Genomic DNA, 16,101 nt, shown 5'->3' with positions numbered 1-16,101 from the left:
AATACCTGCCCATCCTTTTCATAACTCCTCAGGATGCTAACAAAGCTTATCTTGTGGATGTGAATTTAGAAGTTGGGGATACTGAGCTGAAAGGATACCAAGAACTTTTGTTTAACCACATCAAATATGCTTGCAAATAGGTAAATGCTCTCAAATCTATCTTGTGGGTAGAAAAACTACAGTACATGCAGTGTTTTTGACTTGCCTAGACAGCAGCTGCTGCATTAGAAATAAATTCCGCACTTCCCCATGCCCACCCCTGTCCGCAGCAGGGCCGAGCCCTGTCTCCTCCAAACCAGGGTCCCTGCAGAACACCCCAAGAACTCCCTCCCGGCCGGCTGCCAGGGCCGGGGGGGGTCCGGGGGGGGGCCAGGGCCCCGCAGCCCGGGCCCGCAGCGACACCTGCCGGCGTGGGTCGTGTGTCCGTCCCCCCCCACGGAAGGGGGACCCACACAGGACACACACACACGAACCTGGGGGGGAGTGAGCCTTCCAGCGTCCCTTTGTAACAAAGCGCGTCCGGGAAGGTCAGGGAAGGACAAGCTGTCAGGTTAACCAGCATGCTGGAGCGGCTGCACCACCACCACCGACCCAACAGCTTGCCTGCAGAGTCTGTCAGGGACAAATCCTTGAGCTTTGACACCCTCCCTCAATCCAAAACTCCCAAGCATGAACAAAACAGCTTCTGAGGAGAGCGGTCATTAGACTGCAAAACTGACTGAAGTATCAGATACAAGCTGCTCATGTCAGAAACATTAAATACCACACAAGTGAAGTGATTTCCTAGCGTTTGGAGCCCATTTCCTGCCAGTATTGCAATTCAAAAATTTATGAGCCAAACTTTAAAACAGATAAATGGATGGTATGATGTCAGAACACGAGAGATAAAATATTTTTCAAGCATCTCTACAAGAAAATCAGATAAGCAGATCATAAACATAATATTCTCCAGCATACGGTGGTAAATCTGAAATGTGAGGCACTGAACTAAATATTTTTTGAAAGCCTCGCAAGCCAGAGAAGCGGCAGCTGCACCCACAGTCATGCAAACATGCTGCCTTTCCAGCAAGGGGCCTTCACCACCTCACAGGATAACTCCCAGTACTGAGATGTCAGATGCTGCTCTATGATAAAGCACCACCACTGCAGATATTTAAGTCCTTGGGAGACCATTCCATTGTTTTTACCATAGGCAAAGAATTAAAAAAACACATCCTGAATTTCCCGTTCAGCTTCAGATGATCACTCTATCTTACACACCTTCAGCAGCCAGCAAGCGTATTCTTTTTAATTTCTTAAGGATGTGATTCTCTCCTTTCCCTCACTCAGATACTTTTCCAGAGCAAAATAAGTAAATACCCTTATTTAATTTCTTCTAAAAGAAATACTTACACATGTTAATCATTTGTATCATACCAATACCTGACATCCCAAAGAAACTCACAGAACAACATCTTTATTTATACTGATCTCATCCATATAAAAATGTTCTTTTTATTTAAGGAAACTTCAGCTTTTAAGCCTGAATCATAAGTTCAATGTTTTTAATTTGACAGTTGTAACTGCCCTAACTGGAATGCACATTAAAGGAGATTCAATATAAAGCTAAGAAACAATTGCTATTTTTCTTAAAATAGGTGATGACAGTGTCATACAACCATTTTCCAGAAAACATTCAGGTTATTTCTTTCCATATACAGAGAGTTTGTTCTACCTGTTGCATTAAGACTTGTTACAACCATTTGTAAAGCTTATCAAAAGACAGTAGTTTCACTCCTTTAATATTGATCGTATTAAATGCATTAACTAACTCACTATCTAGCAACTTACTCTGTGTTACATTAATCAAACTTCACCAAGAATAGAAACAAAAACTATCCAGGGATGCCAAAGAATTATATGTGGCAGTACAGAATGACAACAGAGTAAGAAAAAATTAAAAGCACATGGATACAAAATAATTTTTTTTTTTAAATCACTTTTTTTTCCCTTTAGAGAGTTTTGCAAATAAGGCAGGATCGATCTGGTCTCTAGACAGACCTCTCACTGAAAAAAGCCTTGCTGCTCTTTCCTTTAAAGTGCCTCCACATTTCAGTCCTAATGACATCAATTCCATCTTCAGTTTATCTAAACCCAGGGCTTCCATTTCAGTAGCAGAGTTGAATGCCAGTAGGTCTATTGGTTCCACCTCCTGCAAAGAGAAAAACATCCCATCAGACTATTATTATTTTCTTCCTGATTGGGGGGGGGGGGGGAGTGGAGAAACAAGTATAGACAGAATGCTTCATTTTATGGAAGACCTTCAATTAGGATTATCTCAAACTCCTAATTACTTAATAAAGCTGAGCAATGTCTCAATATGTATTATGTTGGATATTCTCATTATTAGCGGTACTTACGCTAGCCAGGCAAAGTATTACTGCATCATGTACAAGCAAATTGAAGCTAGCTAGCAGCGTAATTGTAAAACATGCAAATTTTAGCAGAAGTAACACACCCAAGAGCAGGGTGAATGCCCAGGTGAGCTTTGTACCTGGTGTCCAACTGTGCTGCTACAATTCTACTCCTCACAGTGCCTCTGCTAGCTAGTTAAAGGCTCACTCTTACATGTCCAGACAAGCTGAAGATGTGCTTAGGCTTGCAATGTACACAGCCTCCAAGACAGAAGCACTGGTCATTTTAAATTATGAACACTGCTGAACTTTTAAAATTATGCCACTACAAATAACATATTCTACCTGCAATAGAGGAATGCTGAAAAAGTAAAATAAAAAAAATAAGTGGCAATATTTAATCCTATTCCTCTGGAGACAAAATAGTCGACACTGTTTTTATCCCCACAGAAGTTAAGTACTCTCAAGAAAACTGAATTAAAAAGAAGAGCCCACCATCTCACCTAGCAGTTCAGTAGCTCAACCTTGGCTTCCAGAGGCACAGCAAAGCTAACAGCCCCTTTTTAGCCTGATGTAGAATATAACCAGCACACCCCCAGCAGTAACAGGAAGGAGGATGAATAGTTATTTCTAATGCAGTTACACTGTAATTATAGAAATAGATATAAAAGCACCCTCTTTTTAGTAAGGTTAACCAAAAAGCAAGTTCTGAAATTCACCTCATCCTGCCACAAGAAAAGGGATTAAAATTTAATCTTAAAATGAAATTAGTATATTTGCAGAATAATCAAGGGTGAAAGGGACCTCTACAGATCGTCTAGTCCAAGCCCAGGGCCTTGTCCACACAAGAACATGGGCAAAGACTGAATAACTAAAATGCTGGAATTACTAACACACTAAACATTAACACACTAAAAAGGACACAAAAATCTAAGCCCATTTAGTTCAATACTTAAAAGCACATATTAGTCTTATGGTACATATCATGGTGGAGTTATCAAAGAGACTTCAGAGCAAGTAATACCAGCAGTGGGAATGAGCCCACTTCATTATAAACTCAGCAAAAACAATTAATGCTAGCAGAATTAGAACCTTTGTCCTGCTAAGCATACAAAAAAAGACTGGTTGCCTCATTATTCTCATCCTACTTTAAAAAAAAAAAAAAATTAAAAAAAAATCCATCAAGGACTATTATACAAATATTTCCAGCTGCAATAACAATCTGCCACAGCATTGGTGGAGTTTCCTGTTCTAGGAATAGACAGTTTCACAAATACTGAGGAAAAGGTAAACAGTGAAGAATGGTAAACATCCTGTTTAAAATTTGCCAGCTCTAATAGTACAGTAGATGGTAAGGTTCTAATTTATCAGATTACATCCTTGGTCTTTTTTCCATTTAACTGTATTAAACTTTCACTTATCAGAATTCAGTCACTAGCAGTAGCAGCTGATGGTAGACTTTCTGCTCAAGCTGAAAAAAGGCAGAAAGTCCAAGCAACTCCCTAGCCTGAAAAAAAAGCCACATTTTGTTTTATTGCTAGAATAATCCTACATTCATTACCCCTAAAGATTTTTAATAGTAATATTATGCAAGGAGCAATGAAGCACAAGTATTGGCACCTTTTACTGCCAATTATTAGTTGGGCTTTCATCAATTCAGTGGGAAAAGCTACGCTCCCTCTTGGCTGGAAGACGGATCCAAAGCCTCTTCAGCAGAAGAATCCCAGCCATCCTCCTGTCAATCACCAGAGAAGGAACCTCACGGTCAGCACTGCTTCTGATCTGGCTGAGGGCTGTGACACCAACCCAGATTGCCAGCAGAGATAATGGTATGGCAACAGTACAGGCCTGCTTCCACCGCAGACATACCAGATGATCCATTTTAAAACCACTCTTCCACCATCCTTTGCAGTTCAGATGAGGCCCATCATTTACACTCTCTAGTGAAGGAGCTGCTGCTTTCAGACTTTCGATGGTCAATGAAGAACCGAAGCTTGCAGCAGACTACTAAGGTTCTCTATGAACTAGACTCAAGTCTTTTTATAATAAAAACTGAGAAAGACTGATCAGCTGATTGGTTCAGGGGGTGTCTACTTGGAACAACTTCTAATTTAAACACTGAGGCCAATTATAAACATTAAGGTCAAATTATGTTGTAAGTAAGATTAGTCAAATTGGACAGTGTTTGGTAATGTGTCAAAAAGAATCAGTATGAGTCTTTCATCCTACAAAAGGGTTTTTTCCTTTCTTCCCCTCAATGAAGAATTTTGGGTCCAGAGTGTATCTATTTATGTAGAAGGAGGAAAAAACCAACAAAAAAACCTCAAGAGAAACATGGATCTCAGGAAAGACAATACTAGACAGCCAAGGGCAACTGCATCCCAGTAGAAACTCTAGACTATTAAAATCTTAATCGTATGAAGTTCTTCCTTGACCCATTCTACTTAGCATCTTTCAAGACAATGCTACCATACCACAATTCAGCTTTCTCTATGGAGACACTGTCAACCAAGAGCCGCCTTTGGCTGCAGTTTCCATGAACTTGCTACACTCCATTTTCAGAAGTCCTACGATGAATCTTCAGGTAAGCTGTTTTTCCTTTTAACCTTGGGATTTGTGCTCTGAATCAAACTCTGGAGATTCTCTTAGCTTCTTATGGAGACCATGATTCTAATTCAAGCATGTACATCTAACACGCTGAAGTCATCGGATACAAATCCCCTCCCCTTTTCTGTGATCCACAAAGGGAAAACTGATTGAGTAAAAGCAGCTGAAGAAAAAGACGTATCACATTTTGTAGTGGTTCATACTTACTGTGCTCTGTGACTGGTTTGTTTCCTGTGCCTTAGAAGAAATATCTTCTTGCTCCTCTTCTTTCGGAGCTTGGGTTACTTCATTCTTTTCTTGGGCCTCTTCCTTCAGGGGCTTTGTCATTTTGCCGTTTTCTTCAGCTGGAATTTCAGCCTGCCCACCTGTGTGTGTCTCTCCTTGCAGATCTCTTCCAGTACATTCTGGCTGCTCCAGTGGTTTCTCAGTTGCACTGGTAGTTGGACTATCCTCTACCAAATCCAGAGAGCTGCTTGAACATTCATTTGAGCTTCCAGCATTTTCATTATATCTGCTGCCTGACGGACAACTTCCATCAGATGCATGTGGGGAATCATCTTCGCTGTCATCCTCACAATCCGAACTGTCAGGATCATCCAATCCTTCCAATCCCAGCCTGGCATAAGCAGTACATTACAAATGAATATTAATCTACTTTCACTTTTTAAAAAATTATTTTTATTGTCACACTTTCTTTCCAAAACTCACTTCAGGGAGCTGCAGTGAACTACTGTAGCAGCTACTTAGGATAGTTTAGTAAATGGAAGAGCTGCTAAAACTGAACAGGACCCAACATCCCCAGAAAACAGGTATCTTTTTACAGCATTCCCAATACAGAAATGTGTCCTACCTATTGCTATTCCAAACACCGCTGGAATCATTAAGACTTCTCTTTCATGTCACATTAGGTGAAAAATGCCAGGAAAAAATAATAATCTTTCTTTAGTTCATTGTATATTTAATTCATTAATAAAAAAAAAAAGACATGAGAGGTATACAGAATGTAACTGTATTAGTGGGGGGGGCAGGCAAAGGTGCCTGTTTTTGCAAATAAAGTTCGTCTGCTCAGCTGGGACAGAATTAAATTAATGCATAAAGATTTACTTTCAGTTCTCCAATTTAATCAGTTCAATTTAATTTTACTATTTAAGTCTACATCTCCAATAAGATGTTGCTTGCTTGTATGCACCTAACCTGTCATCCTGTTCAAGGCTTAATACTTGAGTATTAAGAGAGTCATAATACTTACCAAAAACATTTTCTTTTTCGAGATTTTGTTCCATTCTTTCCAGGTTCACCTGGACGCTTCCGACTACTGCCACTTTCTGGTGACACCATTTTGCTTGAAGTGGCCTGCAATCCTTTAAAACAAAGTTAAAAGTCTACTTCATCAGTACACAATTCACATATATTGTAAATTCTACTTACCTTTTAATTTCAGATGCAATTTAAAACACCAGCTGAAAATAATCACTATTGGTGCACATTTACATAGACTCAAAACTTCGAAATAAACTCAGTAACAGCAAAAGCTTTCTTACACTGCTCTACTAAGGCACGGAGTCAATCTTAAAATTGGATTCTTGAACTGAACTCTCAGTTTCTACATCCCATTCAACCTCAAGTTTCACTATCAAGCTGCCAGCAAGGGAACCCTGCATGGGTAACTAACTACAAAAAACAGTAAGTGAAACAAGGTATTTTGTAGTTAGATTCTATTTCTAGTAAGACCTATTTATATATTATCATTTCACTGAAACTTATTACATAATTCTTACAGCTGAACTAGCAACACTACCTTCACAGAATTTTGTTTTTATTATGATGACACTATAGCACAGCAAGATGAAGCATCACTTGTATCTGTGTTACACTGTTCCAACGCAATTTAAGAAAAGCAGTAGCCAAAGAGGAAAAATGAAGTCCAACAAATTTTACTGGAATTTAAATTTCATTCCATTGAAAGAGTTACTGTCAGCACCTTTTTTTTTAAATTTCCACACCGGAGTGAGGCTATAGGGACTTTTAGTTCACTTTATTTTTTGAGGAGAGAAGGTGAGGTTAAACTGCAATACCTTTAAGGACTGAATCTTCCAGTCGCTCAGCCATTTCATGACACTGCTGCTGGTAGTCCGGATTTGTGAAAAAGTGCTTTGGCTCCGCAAGTTTCCGCTGCAGCCTTTCCAAGCGCCTTTGCTCTTTTTCTGCTTCCCGTTCTGCTTGCTGCTTCACCCATTCAGCCATCCTGCAGGTGACAGAACCATGAAAATGGGAGTGTTTCCAGCATCTAATGTAATATCAGTTTGTTGCTTTGCAATTACTCAATGCTTCTACCACCTGCCAGGACGGGAGACAATGGGAAAAGACAACTAACAACACCCAGCGGAATTACTGAAGGAATATATAGGGATTCTGCTACAGAGAAGAGAGTAAAGTTTATTTTGGAAGCCAGAAACAGCAGTAAGGTCACATATCCCCAATATAATGGTCTTGCAGCTTCAGAGAGAACTGTGAGAATTCCAGATGAGAAATCTAAGAGGCACAGAACAGTCCCTCAGAAGCAGGCTGCAGTACAATCACGCCTATTTTGCAATAATAGAATTAAAGGCAGAAGAATGCTGTTGGCTTCCAGTCCATCTGTGCTTAAGATTTCATTTGTGCTCTTTCTAGTATTCAAAATAAAATTTCATTGCTACAACAGCCTGTCATTTGACCTCTTTTGTTAACAGTGAACTACATGGTCAGTTTATTTTATAATTCTAGCTTCTAAGAAAATGCCTTACGCTTTTTCGTGATTGACATCTCGAAGTCTCCTTCCACTGAGATCTCGGCAAGCCTCTCTATTTGTTGTCTTTTCAATCTGAGCACCAAGTGCTCGCAGCATAGACCCAAACCCTGAGGAAAAAAGTAATCAAGAATTAGCTAAACAGAAACAAATGAAGATGAGCTAGTACACAACAAAAGAATTAATTATGGAAAAAGAATACAGTGAATTCAACACTTTTCTCTCCCTTGATGCAACTGAAGTGTAAGTTGAAAGTTGCAACATGTTGGACAATTGTCATTGGGTGAAATGCTGAAACACTAAGTGAAAAAAGGTATCCAGCGCTTACCACTCATCTAATTTTGTGCTCCTGATATCACACCAGATGAACTCCAGATTTACTAGAACCTGTGCAGCACTTCTAACATGAAAGCCTATTTCTGGACTCCCCCAGCGAAATGGTTTGCAACCTTTTTTCTCTCAAGATAACATTTTGGGTTCTTTCTAATTTAGCCAGGATATACCTCTCCCTTAAGCCCCTTTAGCCCCTGCCAAACTTAAATTCCCTTTTCAAAAACTCTAACAAAAAACAAAATAACTTTTTTAGGAGACAACCTTAGCCGCTTCATCAAGACAATCATGATGTACAATGTTATGCTGGAGAGCCCCCCAAAATAGGTTTCTACACACTCCTCAGCCACTAATTACTCATAGGCAAGATTGCTAACTTCTCTCACTCAGTCCCATCTAATTTTGTCCCCAGCTGGAGAAAGACACTTGTTTAACTACCTCAAAGAAACACAATATGGATTAATATTAATATAATCCTTCAAGCAATTTGAAAGTGCCAATCACTGGTTTTTTAACTAGAAGCTGGACAAATCTATACTCTTCTGTGCCCCAAAAGTACCTTTAAGGAGTGTTACAAACAGTAACCAATCCAGACAGCCTACTATATCACGAGGCAGAAAAAGTATTGTGTTCAGCTAATAAAACAAAGTGCTGCCATTAGTGAGGAGAACTTCTGTAACTCATGAAACATGCCATTGAATTTTACATTGTGAAGAATGTGGGCCTAGCTGCTACACCTAGCCAGGTTATGTTCCCCAAAATCAACAGCAATGCATTCACTAAGGTTGCAGGTGCTAAATTAGGTCTGATAATAAAATGCTCAGTTCTCTTCTAAACCTGCATAATCTCTGTTCCCTTGAGATTACACAGTAAGTCTCAATAGTTCTGACCTGTGTTTGTTTCCCTGTTTTTATCAGGATTTTAAGTCATAAAGTCAAAACAAAAGGAACACTTTAGAAATCAGACAAAATCGTTACAGAACAATTTTAAACTGACCCCAATGGCACATCAATAACACAGAGTGAATCACAGAATGCGTATCCTGTGTCATCCCAGGATAACTGAAGCTGGTGGACAACAGGTGAGGAAGAAGCATCCTATACTATGAACTTCTACCACGTGTACCACTTTTAGGGCTCTTAAAGAAACCAAAATACCTCATAAGCTATCGCAACAATATTTATTTCCAGTTCTACCTAAAACTGAAGAAGGCAAAGTAAGATGAGCTGCAGTCTGATGCGAGGTTGCACAACTATTCAGCATTTTAGCGCAACAGCCGGAAAAATGGATTCAAAAAGCAAACATACTGACTCCAATTACACTCAAATACTCTGCTAAACTTGTTTCACCTGTCATATTCCATTTTAGGGAATGTCCACATTGTCAGGGGCTGCATCATTTTATACGATTAATATACACCTTCAGCAACGCAGTTAAAATATTTTGTCAATATAAGGAGTCTAGCTTAGACTGAATTTTTTAGTTCTTAGGCTACTGAGATCTTGGCATTTACATGCTTTTTCAAATAAGTGAAGACAAAATCAGTTAGGTCACATAATGTATTCAAATCACAGACTATTTGTACCTGGAATATTTGTCCTAAGTGACCACGAATGAAACTTAGGAGCCGAAGAAGCCAGGTGCTTTTAAACACAATTTCAACTCTGAAGTCACTCTGATGCATGTCACAGATTTCTACTAATAGAGCTAAGCTGACCAGGGGTGCGAAGAGGTACGCCAGCAAAGCTGTTAGCTGAACTGCAGCTTCCCTGGTCAACTCTCAGCTTTGCATGTCGACTTTGGTTTCAGCTCAGAGACGTTATATCACAGTCATCCACGTTACAAGAGATCTGCTAATAGATTAGGACTGCTGCTATCAGTATAGACTACGGTATAACAAAAGTTTTTTAATTGGTAACAAGCAGTTAAGCAACAAACCTCCTTTTCCACCACAAAGTCTTGGTTCCAGACTATAAACGGCTCCATTCTGCAACACATCTTCATCATTAACCAGTCGTCCATTACATTTCACATACAAGCTTTCTTCAGGAATATTCTAAAAAAACAGCAAAATTGAGTCATATAATCGACTTAAAATGAAACATTCTGACAAAAAAGATCATTAAGGAGTTATGTTTCCCTCCTTCCTACAGGAACAGAACGCAAACAAAAATCAGACGATCTTAAGAGCATAAACATTCTTTGTGGTGCTTTTAGTTCCTGTTTACCAAAGAATTAAACACAGTCTAAATCAGCTTGTAAACACGGATAGGGAAAAGCCATGCTACGGGAAAATTTACACTAAACGTTCAAACGCCGTATTAAAAACAAACGCCACATTTTTTGAACTGTAAAGAATTTAAGATTGATCTTTCACATATATATAAAAGATGTGTAAGAGACTATAGGATTCTCTTACAACCAACCCTCCTGCTCAGCTAAGCGACAGCAACGAGAAGTAGCGTGCCCGCAGTCGCGACACAAGACAGCCCCCTCAGTGCCCTCTCCCCGTAGCCCTGACGGCGAGCGGGACAGGGGCGAGGGCAGACATGAGGCCTGCTAGCCCCCTCCGGTACCGGGAGCACCATCCCCCCGCCCCGAGGCCTGAGGCGGGGACGCCACCGGTTTCTCCCTCCCACCTTTCACTCACCAGCGCCCGAGCCCGATCGCGGAGGAGGCCGCGCACCGAACCACCGCCGGGGGGCAGCGGCCACGGCCGCGCCCGCGAAGCCAACGGCTCCCGCACCAGCACCGCCATTGCTCCACGGCGACGCCAACGGCCACTGCGCCTGCGCCTGTGACGGAAGCGGCGCACGGTCAGGTGACGCGGGGGGGCGGGCGGGGCTGAGGCGGGGGCGGGGCGAGGAGGGAGGCTCCGCCTCCCTCCTCGCCCCGCCCCCGCCTCAGCCCCGCCCGCCCCGCTTTGGCGATGCGGTTCGAATAGGCTGCTAATTGCTGTTAGCTGCTTTTCCCCTAATTGGAGTTTTAAAAGATTTCCTAGTTGATCGGTTTGGGGGCTTTTTTGTGGTTTTGTTTTGTTTTGTTTTGGTGGTTTTTTAAGTGCTGGAGGCTCAACCCAGACTTTAAGGCAACCTGTATTTCTGATATTTTGGAGTCAATGTGATGTTTCAGTTGTTTTAGGGACCAGTTTTACACCTGAAAGGTAACCTGTGTTTTTTTATATTCGAAACTCTGGAGTCGGTCTGACGTTTCAGTCCTTAGGGACCCAATTTATCATTTTATACATGTAAGGTTAAATGAGAATCCATTTCCATGTGTGCCCTGGTGTCTTGTTTTAGGAAATGGCCTTGAGCACTGTTTGTTGGAGCATCCCTGTCTCCAAGCATAAGCGATAAAAGAAACCATCCCGGGAAGCAGTTTCTGTCCTTTACCTTTTTTACACGAGGCAGCCCTATAATTCTCATTCAGACCGCTATGTGCAGCCTACCAGGTCGTAAAGGCTTTTTACAACCTGTCACATCGACTCTGTGAGGACGTAACAGCAAGCAAAATGGACCACAGCTCCAAACAAGCTCGTCTTCCCTGCTGTTTTAGTAGCGGTGGCGGCAGCGGCAGCATGAGAATGGAAATACTCATGCCACCTCAGGCGGCTGGGAAGGGGCAGCGCTTCCATGGCGAAGCACTGCAAGTGTAAGACGTAATGGAAATGTGCGGCTGTTAATTGTCCAATCAAATATGGTGCAAATTTCATGTAAGGACTTGCAGGATGATGGACTCCATCTCTATGGCTTCTTTGTCTTGCTTATTCCTACATGCATTTTAGCATATGGATGGGGAGAGGCCCCAAACTCTGATGTTTGGGGCAGATTCAGTTACATAGTCACATAACGTGTTTTTAAATCAGGGTGAAAGTTGAGCTGGAGCAGGAGGCCACACTCAGCTCTTCATGACATGCGGTAACTACCCGTAAGCAGGAGACTGAAGAATTGGTTAGAAGAAAATGCACACCTCTACCTCCCCAGGAAAGGACGCGTACAGAGGTGTGATGGCGATCCAGGCCACGTAACTACTGCATTCTTTGGTGGCTTCAAATCTCCTCCATGTCTTCAACATAACCATCCAGCTAGAGGATATTTGAAGGTAGGTCACGACCAGCTGTCTCTGGTGGGAACTGTTGCAAACACTAGTGAAGACGTGGTTGGGCTGCCCCGAGATCTGCAGCGCGATACACTTGTCACCTTACTTCCAAATAGCGACGTTACCTGCAGTGCCTTTTTGTGGAGTAGCAGCATGGGCAAGGACCGTTGCTCATGGCATCATCTGCCTGCTTCAGCTCTGCCCCTGCCCAAGGGGGGGGTCCCCTGCCAGGGATGCACCTGCCACACTGAAAATCCCCAGTTAGCAAGCGAGACTGGCGCCTATGTTGGAGCCTGCGGCTACATCCAGGTCTTAGGTATCGACGCCACTTTAAAAAGATGGGGCTTGTGTCTGAGGTGCTTGGCTGTTCCAGAAAGTTTGGTGCTGTGGCCGTCTCAACCTTTTTGCTTGCGGAAGAGCCATGCTGCTTGGCCAGGTCTGCGTGAGCATGGAGAGGTAGCTCTCATGCCTGGTCGTCTTAAGTTGATGTGGTAAAAAAGGAGGAAGCTGGGAAACAAAGAGGCAGAAAGGTGATGTGACCCAGAATTGGGAACTTCACAGGCAAATGTAAACAAATTAGTAATAATTTAATTGAGGAGATCTTCCCATGGGCTTGCCATGGCCAACTTACAAATCAAACTTGGCTCACCCTTTCTTATGCTGTATTAATTTTAGCTAAAATGTTTCTGCACAGCGTTTTGACCCAGTCTAGACAATCCCTTACTGTCTTTCTATAACAAGTTGATATTTCCAAATTATGTGTCATGTTGCTGCAGTGTGACCATTCAAACCTGATGTCTGTGTAGCCTGGAAAAGCGGTGGTTATTTTGTGCTGGATTGGGCCCAAATTCAGTTGATGTTATATTTTAAGTCATGTGGTACCGCTTGTTTCACTTATAATCACGTGCCCTATCTTTGGAATGCCACCTAATATTAAATACCACTAGATCTGGGGTATTCTTATTCATATGCGGTATCTGATCGAAATGTAACTGGCAATGTATGAGGTATGCACGTGTACAAATGCACATGAATAAGTATTTTCTCGGATCTGCAGGATTTCAGTTGCATTCCGAGGGCATGATTCATTTCCTCCTCTGAAACTCTGGCCACCGGCGCTGAGGGTGTGGAGCTCGCCAGTGCAGGCGGAGTAATTGTCCGGGAAAGAGCTGGGCTGCGGGACTGACTGTCCAGTGGGTGTGCTGAACCGGTGTCATTCACGGGTCCTTCAATCCACAACTTTTTCTGAATGTTTCAAACTACTCTTCTATCTCTGCTGGTGGATTCCTGGCCCTACTGAGCACCGACTGAATTCTAATTTCCCAGTGAGGAGCACCTTAGCTAACACAGCTGCCGTCGTAGGGAAAAGAGGACCAAAGCAAAGGGCCCGCTGCACCCCGAGAGGAGGTGTACATCAATGACAGCTGTCATTCATAACTGACACCTGGATTCTGCCTGCGGATACAGGCTGTAGCTGTTGGTACACCTGTGAGCATGAGAGCTGGCAGCGGTAGCGTCACACTGCCATAAATCAGGCCCTTTGTAGATCATACATTGCCATCTTATAGGTAGTTTTGGGCCACTAATGCCGTGGTCGGTTGTGGGTGGCTATATCTAGGTGACTTGCGCAGATCCTTGCACGTAGCCAGGCTACAAGCAAGTGACATCTAATAGGCAGAGGAGTAGTCTTCTGTCAGCTTGGTCCTACAGCAGTGCTAGGTATGTAGCCCCCATTCTCATGATTTATGCAATGCCGTTTAGTGCCACATGAATGTCGGTGGGCGAGTGTTCCTGTCTCTCTTGTTCTTGATTACACTTCTATTCCTAGAACTCATCAAAAGTCTATTGCTTTGCTCCTCACAAAAAAGTTTAAATAAGTCAAAAAGGCTGCTATTATAATTTCCCATTTGAAATGTATTTTATTAGAAATGTTATTCTCTTGATAAAACAATGATCAGTCTCTGATTCTGCAGTGGTGTTTTAGACTTAATTAATAAATCATGCTTGCCACTTTTCATTTAGAAAGGATTTTACAGACATAATTAATTAAACCTGACAAAACCCTTGTGGGATAAGTAAGTACTCCAACTTTTTAAACAGTGACACTCAGGCAAACTGGTTATACTGCTTTCTCAAGACAGTGGAAGGACCAAGACTAGACTTTAAAACTTCCTGCTATCTTGACGTAATTTAAGAGATGAGACTACCTATCCTTTTCTTATTTCATTCTGATATCCATGCGTGTGATGCCTGAGTTATTGGGTGTGGTTCTGTGGCCTATAATATGCAGTGTGTTAGACTAGACTATTTTCTGCTTAAAATCTATTATTTGATTTAATGTGGAACAGAGTTTTTAGAACATCTCTACCTGGAACCATCAGATCTGTAACTGTCATAATGCTGCTATTCATTCATTCATTCATTCACCCTTGTCGTTTCATCCAGTAGTTCCGTTTTAATAGTAGTAGCAGTGCTTTGTAGTGCTTAATAACGGTCTGTCAAGACCAAGATCACATTATGCGAGACTCTGTACTGAGAGAAGGTGTAAGGTAGCCATTGGCCCTTGACTTCTAATCTGCACATGAAAGATGCCTGTGGGAGTGAAGAACACAAAACCAGTTGTTCTCAAGGTACCCAGATTAACAAAGAATGGGTCAAAAGTTGCTCTGGTAAGAATTCAGTGCTTCTCACTTCTGAAATTGTTCCTAGACACAAGCAAGAGAAAGGACGAAAGATACCCCTTAAAATATGAAACAGATGTGTATATTCCTATTCGAATATTCTAAGTGTGAAGAGATATTAACAAAGGTAAATTTTGTCCACCAAAGCCACTTTGAATTTGAAAACATGTCTTTTAAGTGTGGGTTTTCCATCTGCTAGACAGTCAATCATGTACTATTGTATATATGGAGACTGGCTCATCTGGATATATTTTCTTTCACATTTTAATGGTATCCCAAAGTGTAAGTTGCAGATAATGTATTTGCAAGGCTTAAATGTGTTACACGCTTTCATATTATTTTTGCATGGAGAATCAGGACAGAATGAAAAGAAACCTTTGTGTGCATGTTCTTAGGACAATAATTAAGATGCTATATGACATGAGGGAACATTTTTTACTTCAGATACTATGACATCATACTGTTTGACAAAAATGTAATTAACCGTAATGAATCTAAGTTGATATTTGCAAGTGCAGCTTCCTGCCAAATGTCAATAGTCATCTGCTTCAGTTTCTGTGTTATCAGCGCAATGGGTAGAGACAGTGTGTTAAGATACCTGATACTGGGTTGGGAGCAAGTGGGGCAGAAATACAAATGTTATGTTACTTATACTACCCTTGTATTAATACAATAGCTACTGTTAAATATACTTACTGTCTCACAGTGAATGCCTAGATATCAATCTCCTAGCAAGTTTGAGGTGAATAACTGTATTTTATTCTTCTCATAGCCCATAGTCAGCAATAATGCAGATACTTAGACATAATCAAGATTTAAAAATAGCTGTAAAACTGGTTCTGCCCTCACATTAGTCCTTTTGTTGTGCTTAATATCTTTGTCACCATCCTATGCAAGGATGTTTAAACTGTGAGTCCTTTCAGGGAAGGAAAATGCTCTGCACATATGTATGTATTGCACCTGAGAAACTAAGGTCCCTTTTTGTTTGGCCATAGGTATCATCAGCACAGTTGGCCTTGTTACTGTTAATAATTTTAAATTTGGCAGCAATATTTGAGATGAATTGGCTAATTAGACAACCAGATAATACTGTAGAAGTTAATACTTAGGATTCTAAGATGTCCTTAACCTTGTGTCTCCTCTGATGTGCTAGCCATAGTGCTTAGATTTGGTCTGTTCTGATTAATTTTAACTGAATGCAGCTGGA

The 16,101-nt window shown here is 41.4% G+C and overlaps 1 protein-coding gene and 1 long non-coding RNA gene across 2 annotated transcripts; one reads left to right on the top strand and one right to left on the bottom strand.

Moving 5' to 3' along the window:
- Window positions 1-1,455: 1,455 nt before the first annotated feature.
- Window positions 1,456-10,920, bottom strand: SDE2 (SDE2 telomere maintenance homolog). The gene is made up of 7 exons (XM_052806380.1): window positions 10,766-10,920; window positions 10,054-10,171; window positions 7,784-7,895; window positions 7,076-7,245; window positions 6,250-6,361; window positions 5,208-5,616; window positions 1,456-2,191 (listed from the first exon to the last, which is right to left on the bottom strand). The coding sequence occupies exons 1-7, from the start codon at window positions 10,871-10,873 to the stop codon at window positions 1,976-1,978; spliced, it is 1,245 nt and encodes a 414-aa protein (XP_052662340.1). The 5' UTR covers window positions 10,874-10,920; the 3' UTR covers window positions 1,456-1,975.
- A 270-nt stretch (window positions 10,921-11,190) lies between these two features.
- LOC128150311 (uncharacterized) lies at window positions 11,191-14,178 on the top strand. The gene is made up of 3 exons (XR_008238021.1): window positions 11,191-11,278; window positions 11,981-12,216; window positions 13,271-14,178. It is a non-coding gene; the product is annotated as an uncharacterized LOC128150311 (long non-coding RNA).
- Window positions 14,179-16,101: the final 1,923 nt, after the last annotated feature.

This window comes from Harpia harpyja, chromosome 13 (genome assembly GCF_026419915.1).
Source record: "Harpia harpyja isolate bHarHar1 chromosome 13, bHarHar1 primary haplotype, whole genome shotgun sequence".
NCBI lineage: Eukaryota > Metazoa > Chordata > Aves > Accipitriformes > Accipitridae > Harpia > Harpia harpyja.
Note: the sequence above shows the minus strand (reverse complement) of the source record. Positions and strands in the feature narration are given on the sequence as shown.

Bases quoted from the DNA above. Each gene is read 5' to 3' on its own strand.
- SDE2 (XM_052806380.1), bottom strand. From the start codon at position 10,873: ATGGCGGTGCTGGTGCGGGAGCCGTTGGCTTCGCGGGCGCGGCCGTGG. The intron at 7,896-10,053 runs GTTTGTTGCTTA...TTTTTTCCTCAG, and splicing joins ACTTTGTGGTGGAAAAGGAG to GGTTTGGGTCTATGCTGCGA. The intron at 2,192-5,207 runs GTAAGTATGAAC...TTCTCTTTGCAG, and splicing joins CAAACCAGTCACAGAGCACA to GAGGTGGAACCAATAGACCT.